This window comes from Panthera tigris, chromosome C1 (genome assembly GCF_018350195.1).
Source record: "Panthera tigris isolate Pti1 chromosome C1, P.tigris_Pti1_mat1.1, whole genome shotgun sequence".
NCBI classification, from domain to species: Eukaryota; Metazoa; Chordata; class Mammalia; order Carnivora; family Felidae; genus Panthera; species Panthera tigris.
The window spans coordinates 27,407,693-27,423,896 of record NC_056667.1 but is presented as its reverse complement, the minus strand read 5'-3'; the positions used below and the strand labels follow the sequence as shown (position 1 = coordinate 27,423,896).

General features: G+C 38.6%; 1 protein-coding gene across 1 annotated transcript in view; it reads right to left on the bottom strand.

Annotated features, from left to right (window-relative positions):
• The window catches only part of LOC102957432 (protein argonaute-3), a 114,261-nt gene extending 98,325 nt beyond the window's left edge, over positions 1 to 15,936 (bottom strand). Inside the window, exon 1 of the mRNA XM_042996471.1 lies at positions 15,607 to 15,936. Coding sequence (XP_042852405.1) covers positions 15,607 to 15,625 — 19 coding nt within the window. The 5' untranslated portion in view covers positions 15,626 to 15,936. The remainder of the gene's footprint in view (positions 1 to 15,606) is intronic.
• Between the last annotated feature and the right edge of the window lie 268 nt (positions 15,937 to 16,204).

Below are 16,204 nucleotides of genomic sequence, written 5' to 3'. Positions count from 1 at the left end.
CTAAAATTTGCTATTATGGATTTCTTTTTCTGTATGCGTTCTTTATATCTGAGACTTGAAAATCCATAAATATGTCCTCATGTGGTTCTCTTTCTGTTAGATTTGCCTGGAACATAATATATGTTCAGTTTTCAGTTGAGATCAGTATTGCAGAAGGGTTTCTTCTGTTATTTCTTTATTCATTTTTTATTTTTATCTTTTTCACACACCTCTAAAATTTGCCTTCAGTAGCCTGCACGCATGGATTCTACAGCCAACCCAGTTGTAGTAACAGGCTGTAGTAATAGCCCTGTAAATATAGTTGTTTATAAATATTTGCTTTATAATTTGCAACCAATAGCTTCAATATCTGAAGTCTATGATTTTGTTTTCATTATTGTCTTTCTTGCTCATGGTATCTTGTTAGCATGTATATCTAGATGGGCCTTGTACTCGAAAAGTAGTTTGCACAAATAATTTGAGAACTAGGATAAAAATATATTCCTCAAGAAAAGGTCTGCATTTGTTTCTGTCAGGTACCTGGGAATACTACCTGTCCAGTACAACTTAAAATAAATTCAAGTTTACAATTTAGGCTTCCAGTAAGGGTTGTCCACTTCAAGATTATTCTCACCCTGAGCATAGCATTTGAGGGTCTCAGCTTATGGCATAGAAGTCTCCTGTATACTCTCATATGCAGACTCTGGACTTTAATTTCTGTTCACTCCACACCTTCAAGGCATCAAAACTTAATGTTTCCAAAACCAGCAAATGCCCTCAGGGAAAAAGTGGCTTTTAAGGTCATTACTTTTCTAGGTTTCCATTTCTCTTCCATTTTGGCCCAGTAATTACAGGCATACACCACAGAACTGAATTTTTTTCCTATAAAATACCTCCTCGTTTTTATTTTTATTTATTTTTAAACATTTATTTTGAGAGAGAGCGAGCACATGCATGCAAGTGGGGGAGGGACAGAGAGTGGGACAGTGAGAATTCCAAGCAGGCTCCATGCTGTCAGCACAGAGCCTGACGTGGAACTGGATCATACTAACTAGGAGATCATAACCAGAGACAAAATCAAAAGTTGGAAGCTTAACTGACTGAGCCACCCAGGAGCCCTAAACTTCTTAGAATATGCTTAAACATCTTCCGATACAATTTTTTCAAATTATTTTTATACAGCAAACATTTACACTAAGTCCCCCAAACTCAATACAGCCTTTTTTTAAAAAACATTTTTTTTACATTTATTCATTTTTGAGAGACAGAGAGAGAGCACAAGCGGGGGAGGGGCAGAGAGAGAGGGAGACAACAGAATCCGAAGCAGGCTCCAGGCTCTGAGCTGTCAGCACAGAGCCCAATACGGGGCCGAACTCACAAACCACGAGATCATGATGCACAACGGAGCCACCCAGATGCCCCAAAACAGCCTTTTTTTTTAAAGCAAGACAATGTGTAAAGAAGTTTCAAATTACACTACAATGCAATTGGTAGAATACCAGACATCACACATACAAGATTAAAAAAAAAATTTTTTTTTAATGTTTGTTTCTTTTTGAGAGAGACAGAGAGACAGAGTGTGTGCAGGGGTGGGGCAGAGAGAGAGGGAGACACAGAATCTGAAGCAGGCTCCAGGTTCTGAGCTGTCAGCATAAAGCCGGACGTGGGCTTGAACTCACAAAAGGCAAGATCATGACCTAACTGGAGTCGACGATTAACCCACTGAGCCACCCAGGTACCCCTAAGATTTTTTTTAAGTAATCTCTACACCCAATGTGGGGCTTGAACCCACACCCCAAGATGGAGAGTCGCACACCCAACCAAGTCAGGGGCTCTACACAAGTTTTTTAAAGCCTGCTAAGTACCTACGAAGGGAATGCACTGCTGGTGCTTAAAAAAAAAAAGTCATGAAGCCTTGTGGTAACCACAAAGCAAAACCCTACAGTAGATACACAGAAGATAAAAAGAAAGTAATCTAAGCACCCATTAAAGAAAATCATCAAAGCACAAAGGACAAGAGCAGAGAAGAAAGGAAGGGAAGAACTACAAAACAGCCCGAAAACAATTAGCAAAAGAGCAATTAAGTACATACCTATCAATAATTACTTTAACTGTAAATGGACTAAGACATACAGTGGAGGTTGAATGGATTAAAAAAAAAAAAAAAAAAAAAAGACCCATCTACATGCTGCCTACCAGAGACTCACAAAGATTTTAAGTGAAAGGTTGAAAAAATATATTCCATGCAAATGAAAATTTAAAAAATCACCTCCAAGACTGATGTCAAGTTTACTACCTATGTATTCTTCAAGGAGTTTTATGGTTTCAGGTCTTACGTTCAAGTCTTTAATCCATTTTGAATTAATTTTTGTGTATGCCATAAGATAGGGATACAATTTCGGGGTGCCTGGGTGGCTCAGTTGGTTAAGCATCTGACTTTGGCTCAGGTCATGTTCTCAAGGTTCGTGGTTTGAGCCCCACGTTGGGCTCTGTGCTGACAGCTCAGAACCTGGAGTCTGTTTCGTATTCTGTGTCTCCCTCTCTCTCTGGCCCACCCCTGCTCATGCTGTCCACTCTCTCTCTCAAAAATAAACAAACATTAGAAAAAAAAAAAAAAAAACAGGGATACAAATTCATTCTTTTGTATGTGGCTGTCCAGTTTTCTTAATACCATTTATTGAAGAGACAGACTGTCCTTTCCCCACTGCATGTTCTTGGTTCCTTTGTCGAATATTAATTGACCATATATGTGTGGGTTTATTCCAGAATTCCCTAGTCTATTCCATTGACTTATGTATCTCTTTTTGTGCCAATATCATACTGTTTTGATTACTACAGCTTTGTAATATAATGTGAAATCAGGGAACATGATGCATCCAGTTTTGTTCTTTCTCAAGACTGCTTTAGCTATTTGTGGTCTTTTGTGGTTTGTGGTTTGATACAAATTTTAGCATTGTTTGCTCTACTTCTGTGGAAAATGCCATTGGAATTTTGATAGGCATTGCACTGAACCTGTAGACTGCTTTAGGTAGTATGGGCCTTTTTACAATGTTAATTTTTCCAATCCAAGAGCATTTTCCATTTATTTGTGTTTTCTTCGATGTCTTTTATCAATGTTTTACAATTTTCAGTATACAGGTCTTTCATCTCCTTGGTTAAATTTAGTCCTAAGCATTCTATTCTTTTTGATTTAATTGTAGATGATATTGCTTCCTTAATTTCTTTCTGGTAAATCCTTATTTAGCATGATCTCGTGGTACGTGAATTTGAGCCCTGCATAGGGCTCTCTGCTGTCAGAACGGAGCCTACTTGGGATTCTCTGTCCCCCTCTCTCCACTCCTCCCCCGGCTCGTTCTCTCTCTCTCTCAAAAATAAATGCTTTAAAAAATGAGATAAAACTATACATTGTAGATGTCTTGGCACTAAGTCATAAAAAAAACTATAGCTTTTCAACAAATATTAACAGGCATGTACCACATGTCACACAATATACTAAGTGCACCATCCTGTATTAAGCACCTACAATTTGGGGGGGGGGGGGGAGTACAGAGGGAAACAGGTATATAGAAATTTTGCCCCTTCATATCAATTTCAGAAGTAGACTTACAAAATCAAAGGGTAGGAAGAGAACTGTTTTTCTGACTCCTGATATTTACTGCCAAACTGTCATGGGAACACATCATTATCACCAGCTCTCTCTTACCCTCTCTAGAATTAGGCATTACGTTTTCAAAATACCTTTTATGTGTTAAAATTTTTTTTTCTGCTATTTTATTTACATGCGGTTACTATCAAGATTGGCTTAAAAATAATATTTTGCTGTTCTATATCCCCAATTCTCATTAATCTCACTGCTCCTATAGATAATTCCTTTTCTTTTTTAATTTTTTTAATGTTTATTGATTTTTGTGAGAGACAGAGAGAGAGAGAGACAGGCAGAGAGAGAGAGACAGGCAGAGAGAGAGAGAGAACAAGTGGGGGAGGGGCAAAGAGAGAGGGAGACACAGAATCTGAAGCAGGCTCCAAACTGCTGTCAGCACAGAGCCCGACACAGGGCTTGAACCCACCAACCGTGAGATCATGACCTGAGCAGAAGTTGGATGCTTAACCCACTGAGCCACATAGGTGGCTCAGATAATTCCTTTTTAATTTTTTTTTAAAGTAGGCTCTATGCCCAACGTGGGGCTTCAGCTCACGACCCTGAAATAAAAACACATGCTCTACTGACTGAGCCAGGCCGGTACCCCCCACCCAGATAATCTTTAAAAAAATCAAAAACAGAAGCACCTGGGTGGCTCAGTCAGTTAAGCATCCAACTTCGGCTTGAGACATCTCACAGTTTGTGAGTTCGAGCCCTACATCAGGCTCTGTGCAGACAGCTCGGAGCCTGGAGACTGCTTTGGATTCTGTGTCTTCCTCTCTCTCTCTCTCTCTCTGCCCCTCCCTGTGCATGCTGTCTCTCTCTTTCTCTCTAAAATAAATATTAAAAATTTTTTTTAAAAATAAAAAACAAAGCAGTGCCTGGCTGGCTCAGTCAGAGGAGCACGTGATTCTTGATGTCAGGGTTGTGAGTTTGAGCCCCATGCTGGGTATAGAGATTACTTAAATAAATAAAACTTTATAATCAAAAACATAAAAAGTCATATCTACTTTAAGTATTTATTGAACATTATGTTCAAGTTATTTTTTAATGTTTTTATTTTTGAGGAACAGAAAGACACAGTGTGAGCGGGGGATGGGGCAGAGAGGAAGACACACAATATGAAGCAGGCTCCAGGCTCTGAGCTGTCAGCACAGAGCCCGACACAGGGCTTGAACCCAAGATCATGACCTGAGCTGAAACCAGACACTTAACTGACTGAGCCACCCAAGCACCCCATATTCAAGTTTTTATAGATACACAGATTAAATAATAAGTCAGTTATCTGCTTTAACTAGCTCCTAATATATTGTGGGGGGGATATTCCACCTTAATATTTAAAGTTAACATTAACAACAATAGCTAATCTGTGTTATTAATATTCGAAATGCATTGTGATCTCTCATAATATAATTTTGAGGCAAGTACTATTATTATGAAGAAACTGAAGCACAGGGAGATTAAAAAACATATTCACACTTATAAAGTGATAAAGTCAGGATTTGTAAATAGTCTGATTTAGAGACTGCATTTTTAATCATTATACTACACTAAAAACTAACATCTGGTGAAAGTCTATCATTCATCGACTCATTAATTTGCTCAACAAATATTTATTGCCTCCAACTATCAAGCATTGTTCAGGCTCAGGTGAACAATAATTTTCATAATATTAATAAAGACCTGGTCTTCATGAAGCTTTTATGGGAGGGTTGGGGGGAGCAGATTACACTGCATTTCTTTTTTGCAAATCAGGTAGTAGTAAGTGCTACAAAGAAAAATAAAATATGTTAAGGGGATAGAAGGAGGGGTTGAAAGCAAATAGGTAGTTAACCATTTTAGACAGGTTTGTCAAAGGCCTCTTTGAAAGGGTGACAAGTAATCAGAAAACAGAGGAAGTGAGAAAACAAGTCATGTTTTCTCATGTCCATGGACATCTGGAAGAACATTTCAGGTTGAGGAAAAATCAAATATAAAGGAAAAAGCTGAAGCTTGCTTGGTGAAGAACAGCAAAGAGACCACTATGCCTGGAGCACAGTGAGCAAGAAGGGAGTAAGAGAGGAGGTCAGAGAGATAATGGGAGATCAGATCATACAGGATTCGTAAACCATCATGAGGTCTTTGGATTGTATTGTGAGACATGAGAAACCAACAAGAGTTCTGGTTCAAGAAGCATTATGATCTGATTTAATTTTTTTTTTAAACGATCGCTCAGGCTGCTTTATTAAAAACTGCCTGTAAAGGTACAAGCAGCGAGACCAGTTAGTAGGCTAGTTGACAAAGGATAATGTTGGCTAGGGCGGGGGAAGTAGCAGTTGGGGGAAAGATGCTGATGTGGAAAATACTTACAAGGTAGACCTGATGGGAACTGCTAATGGAGTAGGTGTGTGGTATGAGAGAAAAGAGCTCTCAAGGGTTTTGTTTTGTTTTTTGGTCTAAGCAACTGAATGAATGCAAATGTCATTTACTGAATTAGGAAAAAGTGATGGGAGCAAGTTTGGAGAGGAAATCAAGAGGATTTTTAGGACATGCTAAATTTGAGAGGTCTATACAACTAGGTGTCTAATAGGCAGTTAGATAGGTATAAAGTTCAAGGAAGAGGTCCAGCTAGAGACATAAACGTGAGAGTCCTTAGCATATTAGCAGTATTTGAAACCACTGGATTAGTGATTACCCACTCTGTGGTGGGATACAGAAGAACTCTAAACCCTGGGATACTCCCAATGTTTAGAGATTAGGGAAATGAAGAGGGCATAGCAAAGGAGACAGAAAAGTGATATCCAGTAAGGTTGAGGACTTGGAGAAAGTGGGAAAAAGAGGATTTCAAAAAGGGAGCAACTTATAATCAAATAAAGCCAAATAAAACGAAGATTTGGGAATTGATTATTAGGTTTAGCAAACTCTGTTGACCTTGTTAAGAGCAATTTCAACAGAGTGGTAGGGACAAAACCTTGACTGGAGTAACTTCAAAAGGAATGGCCCGAATACCCGAATATAATCAAGACTTTAGGTCCTAGTAGTTTACAGTAAATTCAAAGGAACATGTTAGGGGAGCCTGGGTGGCTCGGATGGTTAAGTGACCAACTCTTGATTTTTGTTCAGGTCATGATCTTTAGGTTCATGAGATCAGGCCCTCTGTTGGGCTCCATGCTAACAGCATAGCCTGTTTGTGATTCTCTCTCCCCCCTCTCTCTCTCTGCCCCTACCCCACTGGCATGCTCAAACTCTCTCTCCTAAAATAAACAAACATGAAAAAAAATTAAAAATAACAAAGAAACATGTTAAATTACATCATGAAGATGGAACCAACAAAATCCAGACTGTGAGAAACTCTAAAAGGACAAACAATCCATAAACTGAATAGGGAAGAATTATAGAACACTTACAGATTAAAAGACACTTAAAAGACATACCAATCATGAATGGATAAAAAAGGTAGTATATATACAATGGAATATTACTCAGCCACATAAAAGAATGAAATCTTGTCACTTGCAACAACATAGATGAATCTAGAAGGTATAATACTAAGTGAAAGAGAAAGACAAATACCTTATGATTTCACACATATGTGGAACTGAAGAAACAAAACAAAAAAGAGACAAAAAAACCAAACCTTAAAAATATGTTTTTTAGTTTTTTTAATTTCTTTTAAAGTTTATTTTGATAACCACAGGTGAAGTAACCGCTTGAGCTAAAGCCAACCCTTAATGTTTATTTTGAGAGAGTGATAGCATGTGCGTGTGAAGGGCAGAGAGAGATGGTGAGAGACAGAATCCCAAGCAGGCTCCACACTCAGCACAGAGCTTGACGTCAGGCTCAATCTCACAAACATGAGATCATGACCTGAGCTGAAATCAAGAGTCGGACACTTACCTGACTGAGCCACCCTGGCGCCCCAATGCTTTTTTCTTTTTTTTTTTAATGTCTATTTTTGGTTTTTTAATGTCTATTTTTTGACAGAGAGAGAGGGAGAGAGAGACAGAGCGCAAGGGGAGTGGGGCAGAGAAAGAGGAAGACACAGAATCCAAAAGAGGCTCCAGGCTCTGAGCTGTTGGCATAGAGCCCAACGTGGGGCTTGAACTTAGACCATGGGATCACAATGTGAGCTGAAGTTGGACGCTTAACTGACTAAGGCACCCAAATGCTCCTTTTTAATTTTTCAAAAGTTTATTTACTTTGAGAGAGAGAAAGAGAGAGAAAGAGCACAAGTGGGGAAGGAGCAGAGAGAAGGAGAGAATCCCAAGCAGACTCTGCACTGTCAGTGCAGAGCCTGATATGGGCCTTGAACTAATGAACCAATGAGAGCATGACCTGAGCCAAAGTTGGACACCAAGTCGGAGGCTCAATCGACTGAACCACCCACGTGCCCCCACAACAGACTCTTAAATATAAATAAAGAGAACAAACTGGTGGTTACCAAAGCAGGGGGGGGGGGGGGGGGGATGGGTGAAATAGGTGACAGGAATTAAGAGCATACTTATGAGTACTAACACACAGAATTGAATTACTATGTTGTACACATGAAATTCATATAACATTGTACATTAATTATACTGGTATTTTTAAAAGACATATCAATCACAATGTGTGAAACTTATTGGATCTGAATTCAAAAATGAAAAAATAAAATAAACCAAACTAGAAACAAAAGTATAATATATGAGACAAGTAGAAATTGAACACTGACCAGATATTTGATATAAAGGAATATTATTATTATTTTGCAATGAGAATGGTACTATGGTTTACTTAAAGACTCTGTATTTTTTATAAGCACTTAGTAGACATTTATGAAATAGCATTATGACTAGAATATGCTTCAAAAAAGTACAAGGTCATGGGAAATAGGAAGGGACACAACTGGATGTGGATGAGGATTATTGGGTTTAAATGATGGGTACATAGTAGCTTATTATGTAATTCTGCCTATTTGTATACACCCTTAATTCTCTATAATAAAAGGTCTTAAAAAATAGGAAGAGAAGTACCATTTCCCTTGCATACTTTTTTACCACCCATTGTACAGACAAGGAAATTAAGGTTAAGGAAGATTAAATGCACGCCCAAAGTCAGTTAATTCTTTTAAATAGACTTAGCCTGCCTCACTCACTATTAACACCCCACACCAGAGTGGTACATCTGTTACAATCACTGAATCTACAATGACACATCATTATCAAGTCAGTTAATTTAAGAGCCAGGATTTGTCTCCAGAACCCATGCTTTGTGCACTATATCACACACCCAAATTGTTTTCCATTATTTTGCTGGGTGTTATTTATACAAACTGGCAAAAGACCAAAATTGTTTCATGAATAAGCAATGTAACAAACTACTGTTATTATAAAATCAAGTTTAAGTATCCAAAAAATATTTTAATGTAAATTAATGAAGAAACAATTCTGTCAACACAACAAATTTATACTTCCAGTGAAGCACATTTATTTAACAAATACATATATTGCCTACTAGATTTGAAAATATATGGGGTGCCTGGGTGGCTCAGTCAGTTAAGCATCCGACTTTGGCTCAGGTCATGATCTCACAGTTCTGGAGTTCAAGCCCCACATCAGGCTCTCTGTTGTCAGGATGGATCCCACTTTGGATCCTCTGTCCCCCTTTCTCTATGTTCTCCCCACTTGTGTGTGTGCTTTCAAAAATAAACATTTAGGGGCGCCTGGGTGGCGCAGTCGGTTAAGCATCCGACTTTAGCCAGGTCACGATCTCGCGGTCTGTGAGTGCGAGCCCCGCATCAGGCTCTGGGCTGATGGCTCGGAGCCTGGAGCCTGTTTCCAATTCTGTGTCTCCCTCTCTCTCTGCCCCTCCCCAGTTCATGCTCTGTCTCTCTCTGTCCCAAAAATAAAATAAAAAACGTTGAAAAAAAAATTAAAAAAAAAAAAATAAACATTTAAAAAAATAAATAAAATAATATTTTATTTTATAGTCAGGAAAACATTCGATTTTTGTTCTGGAAAAATAAATATATTGTGTTGGCCTCAAAATTTGACATAATAAAATGACTGTTTACTACATATACCCACAAGGCTAAGCAGTAAACATTAGCAAGAGATTTTAGTAACCTCCCACATACTAATTCTACCTATTCATTCGATGAACTTATACAAACAGTGCACTTATTACCATATTACATTTATTATATTCACTATAGCTTAATAATCACTTGTAGAAGATTCAGCCTGCTGAGGGTAAAATTTCTCAGATGGCAGTACTGGGGAACTATTTTTAAAAAGGCATTGTGCCCCCTGAAAACAAGGGAGGACATGGCCCAAGTAGGTCCTGCCCTATGGAAATGTATCGAGATTTATTTCAGAATTAAAGGCTGGGTAGCTTTTGAAAAACTTTTTGAGTACCCAAGCAAAAATTTTAGAAAATTTTTGGGGCGCCTGGGTGGCTCAGGTCATGATCTCATGGTTCGTGAGTTTGAGCCTCACATCAGGCCCTGTGCTGACAGCTCAGAGCCTGGAGCCTCGCTGGTTCTGTGTCTCCCTCTCGCTCTGCCCCTACCGGGCTAGCACTCTGTCTCTTTCTTAAAAAAAAAAAAAAACATAAAAAATTTTTGAGTAATTTTAGAGTAATGCCATGTTTATGTTAAATATTCAGATAGATCAAGTCCTAATTTAGAAGGCAGAACTTTCTTGTTCAAAAAGTGGAAAAAAAAAAAAAAAAAAAAAAAAAGACTTCATTGCTAAGGTATTAACCCATTTTGCAATCTATTTTTTAACCTTTTTTTTTTTTTTTTAATTCTGAGACACACTAATGAACTTCAGTTAAAATATCAAGTATTGGTAATGATTCAAAAATAGTATTATGTAAATCTACAATTGAGAATATTTTCTTGCAAAATTCCTTCCACAAATGAAAAATACAAAAATATCTCATGTTTATATTCTGTAGATACCTTCTCATTTCTCAAAAACTTGACAATTTAGAAATAATGTAGTTTTATAATGTAGAAAAAACTGGATGATACAAAACAAAGAATTCTTATAAGTTATTTCACTATTATTTCATAATAATGTATTTCATAAAATAATTTTTTATTTTAACCAAATCACAAAAAACCCACATTAAGAAAAAACACTGTTTAACATGGTTTTGCTAAATCTCAATAGTCTTTTTTTTTTTTAAAGCAATGATTAGTCAAAGAAAGTTGTTAATATTAACACAGATAATGGCAGAAAACTACAGAAACTCCAAATACAGAAAGGCTGTTCATGTATCCTAACAGCATAACCATTATGGTTGAAAAACCACACAATATTCTTTCTCACATCTGTTTTGTTAATGAGCCAAGAATGGGGGTCTATTGGGTATCCTAGACAACTGAATTAGAAGTAGGAATGTCTGGTGAATACTGTTTATTCCAACAAATGAACACTAAATAGGTTTGGGAAGGATACTATTCTTAAGTTATATTTTTAGTTTTTCTTTCCCAAAAAAAGAACTATCACTCACCTTATTCCCTCATCTATTAAAAAAAAACCAAAACCAAAAATCCCCTATAAATTACTTTAGATACTAGTTTTAAGTATCATAAATGTTTTGTTAGATTAACAAAATATTTACTTACTTCATCTTTCAGATAGACCCTCAAGTATTTAAAGACTATAAAAATCAATGTGAAAAAGATGCTTGTGATACAAAGCAACATAGTATTCAACTAGAATACAATAGTTTATGTCAGTTTAGCAAGAATTCTATTCTAAACTAGGGTTTTTCCATATACAACAGAGAACTCTTCCAGGAAATATCCCTTTACAGGGCCCCAGGCCTCTTTGCATGCTCTCAGGCCAGGCTTATAGAACCAAACAAATACAATGTTCCCACTGGAAAATATAAATTAATATGAATTAAATCTAAGTTGACAATTTAGTACATAGTAGTCTCCAAAAGAGCAAAAGGGAGTAGCATCTTGAAATCATTTCATTCATTCTAGCCACTTTCCTCAATTACTTAATTCCTTATTTTTTTAAAAATAGATTTACTAGTTTGAAATCTGGCTTAGAAATTTAAAAAGTGATCAGGGTGATGGAATCACGGATAATTTTTAAAGGTCTTTATCATGTTAATCAAATTACATTTGAGAGTTACCTATATGTTCTTTTTCTCCTTTAAATCTTTGTTGAGAAGAACAAAATTGTTTCTTGCCTCCTTTTCAATATTCCCTCAGGGTGTTCTATCACTATCAGAGAAATTAAATTCTAAAACAAATCAAAATAATCACGCATATTTTTGTAAGTCCCACTGCCAGTCAAGAGCAGCAAATACTAGGGAAAAAATTATCATGGCCACTCAAGAACAGCACAAGCTAAAATTTAAGTAGCAACCAAGTAGAAAAACCTTTTCTACCTCCAAAATTCATATTCTCCAGACAGAGCAGCATTTTGACATTTTTTTTTCTTCAAGACAAAAATCTACAAGTGAGAAAACTTACATCCCAAAGTGATTTTAAAAAGATTATTTTAGATACTAAACTGAGAACCTAATGGCATTATATATTTTAGTTAATTTGAATCTACAACTTTAATTCATTTCATTCAAATCTAGTTTCCATATATGCAACTTCTGTTCCTTTGGAACTTGTTCTTGAATGATTTTTCTAGATTTTTATTATTAAAGAAATGTAGAGGCTTAAGACTACTATGCAGATCCAAACATGAATTTAAGAGTATCATTAATATGGTCTAGTCACCCCTTGTATAAAACAACTACCAAACATGTCAAATCACTTTGCCTATCATTAATTTAAAGTAACAGTGTTTTTCTTCCATTGCAACTAAGTACGTTTCCTTCTACCCTAAACAGTAGTCTAACTTTACCTAAAAATACAGACTAGAGTATTAATGTCCTAAAAATTGCTACTCATGAGAACTCATATCTCAATGTACATTTCTGCTTCTATTCACACTTTATTTGGAATTAAAACATATGCTTTTAGGGGTGCTTGGCTGACTCAGTAGAGCACACGACTCTGGATCTCGGGGTTGTAAATTCAAGCCCCGCGTTGTGTACAGAGATTACTTTTTTAAAAAAACCTTTGTAAATAAAAACAAAATGTGTACTTTTAGTCCAAATGTAACTAAACCATAAAAAACAGTGTTCCATCGGAAGTACCTCTAGGAAAAAATGCAAAACTACTGTTATAGCTAAAAACCCAACTGTGCCACCTTTTCGGGTTAAATCAAAGTTCACATAGTACTAAATCAAATCAGTACGTTGTACAGGACACCCTTAAAAGTCGCTTTAAGTATTACGTGCAAAAAGGAAGAACAAATATTAACTTTTAGTGAGAAACAATTATATAGTATTTGTACCCTAAGTCTTCCAATGTAAATTTTAAGTTTTCTATGTATCCACGTAACAACTAGCGTTTAAAATATCCTGTCATAGGGGCGCCTGGGTGGCTCAGTCGGTTGAGCGTCCGACTTCGGCTCTTGTCACGATCTCGTGGTCTGTGAGTTCGAGCCCCGCGTTGGGCTCTGGGCTGATGGCTCAGAGCCTGGAGCCTGCTTCGGATTCTGTGTCTCCCTCTCTCTCTGCCCCTCCCCCGTTCATGCTCTGTCTCTCTCTGTCTCAAAAATAAATAAACGTTTAAAATAAATAAATAAATAAATAAATAAATAAATAAATAAATAAAATATCCTGTCATAATTCCTAAGAATCTCCACACACACACACAAAACTTTGAAAAAAATTGGTACAAAGATCCAACATTGACTCAACAGACTATCAGAGAGCATTTATGTCCAAAAAAAAAAAATTGTTTAAGTAATCTCTACACCCAAGGTGGGTCTCAAACTCTCGACCCAGAGATCAAGAGTCACATGCTCTACTGACTGAGCCACCGAGGCTCACCTGTATTAAAAAATTTTAAACCAAAATACATACTTGTCTAATTCTTTTTTTTTATTTTTCCTTTTAAAGATTTTAAAGTAATCTCCACACCCATGGTGGGGCTCTCCCTCACAACTCTTGAGATCAAGAATCACACACTCCACTGAACCAGCCAGGCACCCCTCTCTATACCTGTCCAATTCTGGATTTAAAACTTCGTTGCACATTTTGCCCAACTGTGCTTTCAATTTCACACGCAGCATAACAATTACATGTAAGTCTCAGGAGGAATGAAAATTTTGTTTTTGATGATGACAACCTTGAGACAGACTATATTTTAACTTCATTATTACAATTAATCATGTATAAGCATCCCTGAAGAACGAACTTTTGAGTTTCAAGATATCTAAGATGAGATAGACATTATCTAACTCTACCTCCCCAGATGTGAAGACAATTTAACGGGTATAAATTTCAGCAATGACACATGCAAAAAGATGTAAAACTTATCTATAGCTTAAGAATTCATAGGAGCATTTACTGAATCGTACCTGGCTAGTTGGACCAGTTGGCTAGGTGGTTGGACTTCAGAAATATTTTCTAAGATATTGTCCACACCCTGAGGCATAATTTTGTATGAAAAACCCAAAGGACAAAAGAACTTTAAAAAAAAAAAAACTGAACTATCTTTTAAAATATTAGGACAATCAATAAAGTGTTTAACTTTCATGTTTTGTTTTCCAGGCGTGACGAAAGGGCAGTTATGTAAAAGTTATCTATAGCCCGAGATCATCATATTCACTAAACAGTACAGTAGAAAATTAAAAAATTAAAAAGGCAGGACACAGTTTCAGAAATACACAAACCAATGATTAACAAAAGTGTAAAACTCTTCACAATCTACAAAACTTCCCTTTTTAAGAAAATATGAAGATTACAGAAGAAAGAGAAATGGGAGAAACCGATTACAGAAAATTTCATAGAGTGAAACTTGTAATAAGCCCCTCTCCTCATCCCACCTCTACAAATCCTAAGTGCTGTTTGCATCTATTGACAATTATACTTCTTAACCTAATCATAACAAACCCTTTGTTATCGTTATGTCCCTGGTTTCCTTATATTGAAGTTTTTCTTACGTTCAAGCACTTCCCAAACTGGCAAAATGAGATGTGAACTTCAGGGACCTGCGGTCCCATGAGTAACATGACGCCCCCTCCCACCAATATTTTGAAAATTAACTTACAAATTTGTTACTGTCTGAATAAAGCACACTTTCAAATTTAACATATTAAGTCTTACCCTTTGGAAAGCAAACGGTTATGTAACACCTACTTTATGTCTCTCAATTAATTACTTTAGAACCATAAAGAAAGCTTTTTCTTTTTTCAAGGTAAGTACTGCCCATGTCAATTTTCCTTAAAGACTGCAGTTTTCCCAAGGAGAGAAAAGAATTTTTTTTTTAATTCTAAATTGCCAAGAATATAATATCCGTTTTCCTAGGGAATGAGGAATGAAAAAAATATATTGTCAGCAATTTTAAGATCCACCTCCTCACGTAAGCTGTAATCTGGGCCGATATGACATTTCCGAAATCCTCAGTAACTACATACCATGCGGCCGCAAATATCAGAAGAGAAATCGGGGATGGATGAAATGCCATCTTGCATTTGACGCTGTAGTAATACCTATTTCAAACTTAACACTCCTCCGTTATCTCCATGTAGCTTCACAACTACCTTAAGAGGTAAGAGAGCTGACCGCCCAGCGCCTCCATGGGACACACAACCCGGTTAAAGGACGCGCACGCCTTTACACCTTCAATTAGAATAACAAAAAAAAGACGACAAACCCTTCTAGACTCCAGAAAAAAAAAAAAAAAAAAGAGTAATACCGCCTGGAGATACCCAAACTTCAATCCTTTAAACAGTACCCCCTCCCCGCAGTTTCGCCTACTCAGGGGCCCCGGGGAACTGCGGCGGGGCTGCGGGGCTGCGGGGGAGGGGCCGCGCGGGGGGCGGGGGAGAGCCGCGGGGCCCGCGCGCACTTCTCGCACCTGGGCAGGGGCGGAGGGAGCGACGATGCTCTGGGGACACCCCTACCCACCAGGCCAGCAGCTCGGACTCGCTCACCTGCGGAGCCGATTTCCATTCATGGAGCTGGGGGGAGTGCTTCGAGCGAGAAGGGCGCCCACCACTGGGGGCAAGGAGGCAGCGCAGGGGGCGACGAGGCGCGACAGGCACCCTCGTTCGGCCCCGAGGCGAGGTGGTGATGGCTTCTCCTCAGCTACCGCACTCCGAAAGCTCTCGTCAGGAAGAGCCGCCGTGGGGAGGCAGCGTGCGACTAGGCGAGAGGAAGGAGAAGCGTGAATCGAGGAGAGGAGAACCCCGTGCGGAACTTGCGTCGCCCGCGGCCGCTTACGCTCCCACTGCCCCTCCACGACTGCGGCGCCGCCGCCGACCTCCCCGGGGGCCGCCCCCGGAAGCCCGCTGGCGTCAGTTCCGCTGCCCGGACTCGCCCGACGTCCAAGCCTCGCCTCTCCGCCCCAAGCCGTGCGGGCGCGACGTCGGTGCGGGCGCGGCCGGCGCGGAGGAAGCGGGGGAGGTGTCAGGGAGCCGGCGCCGAGGCTGGGCGGGGCGTGGGGCACGCGCGACGGGCGGGCCCTCCCGTGGGGCACGCGCGACGGGCGGGCCCTCCCACGGTCTTCAGCAGTACCGTACCGGCCGGAGA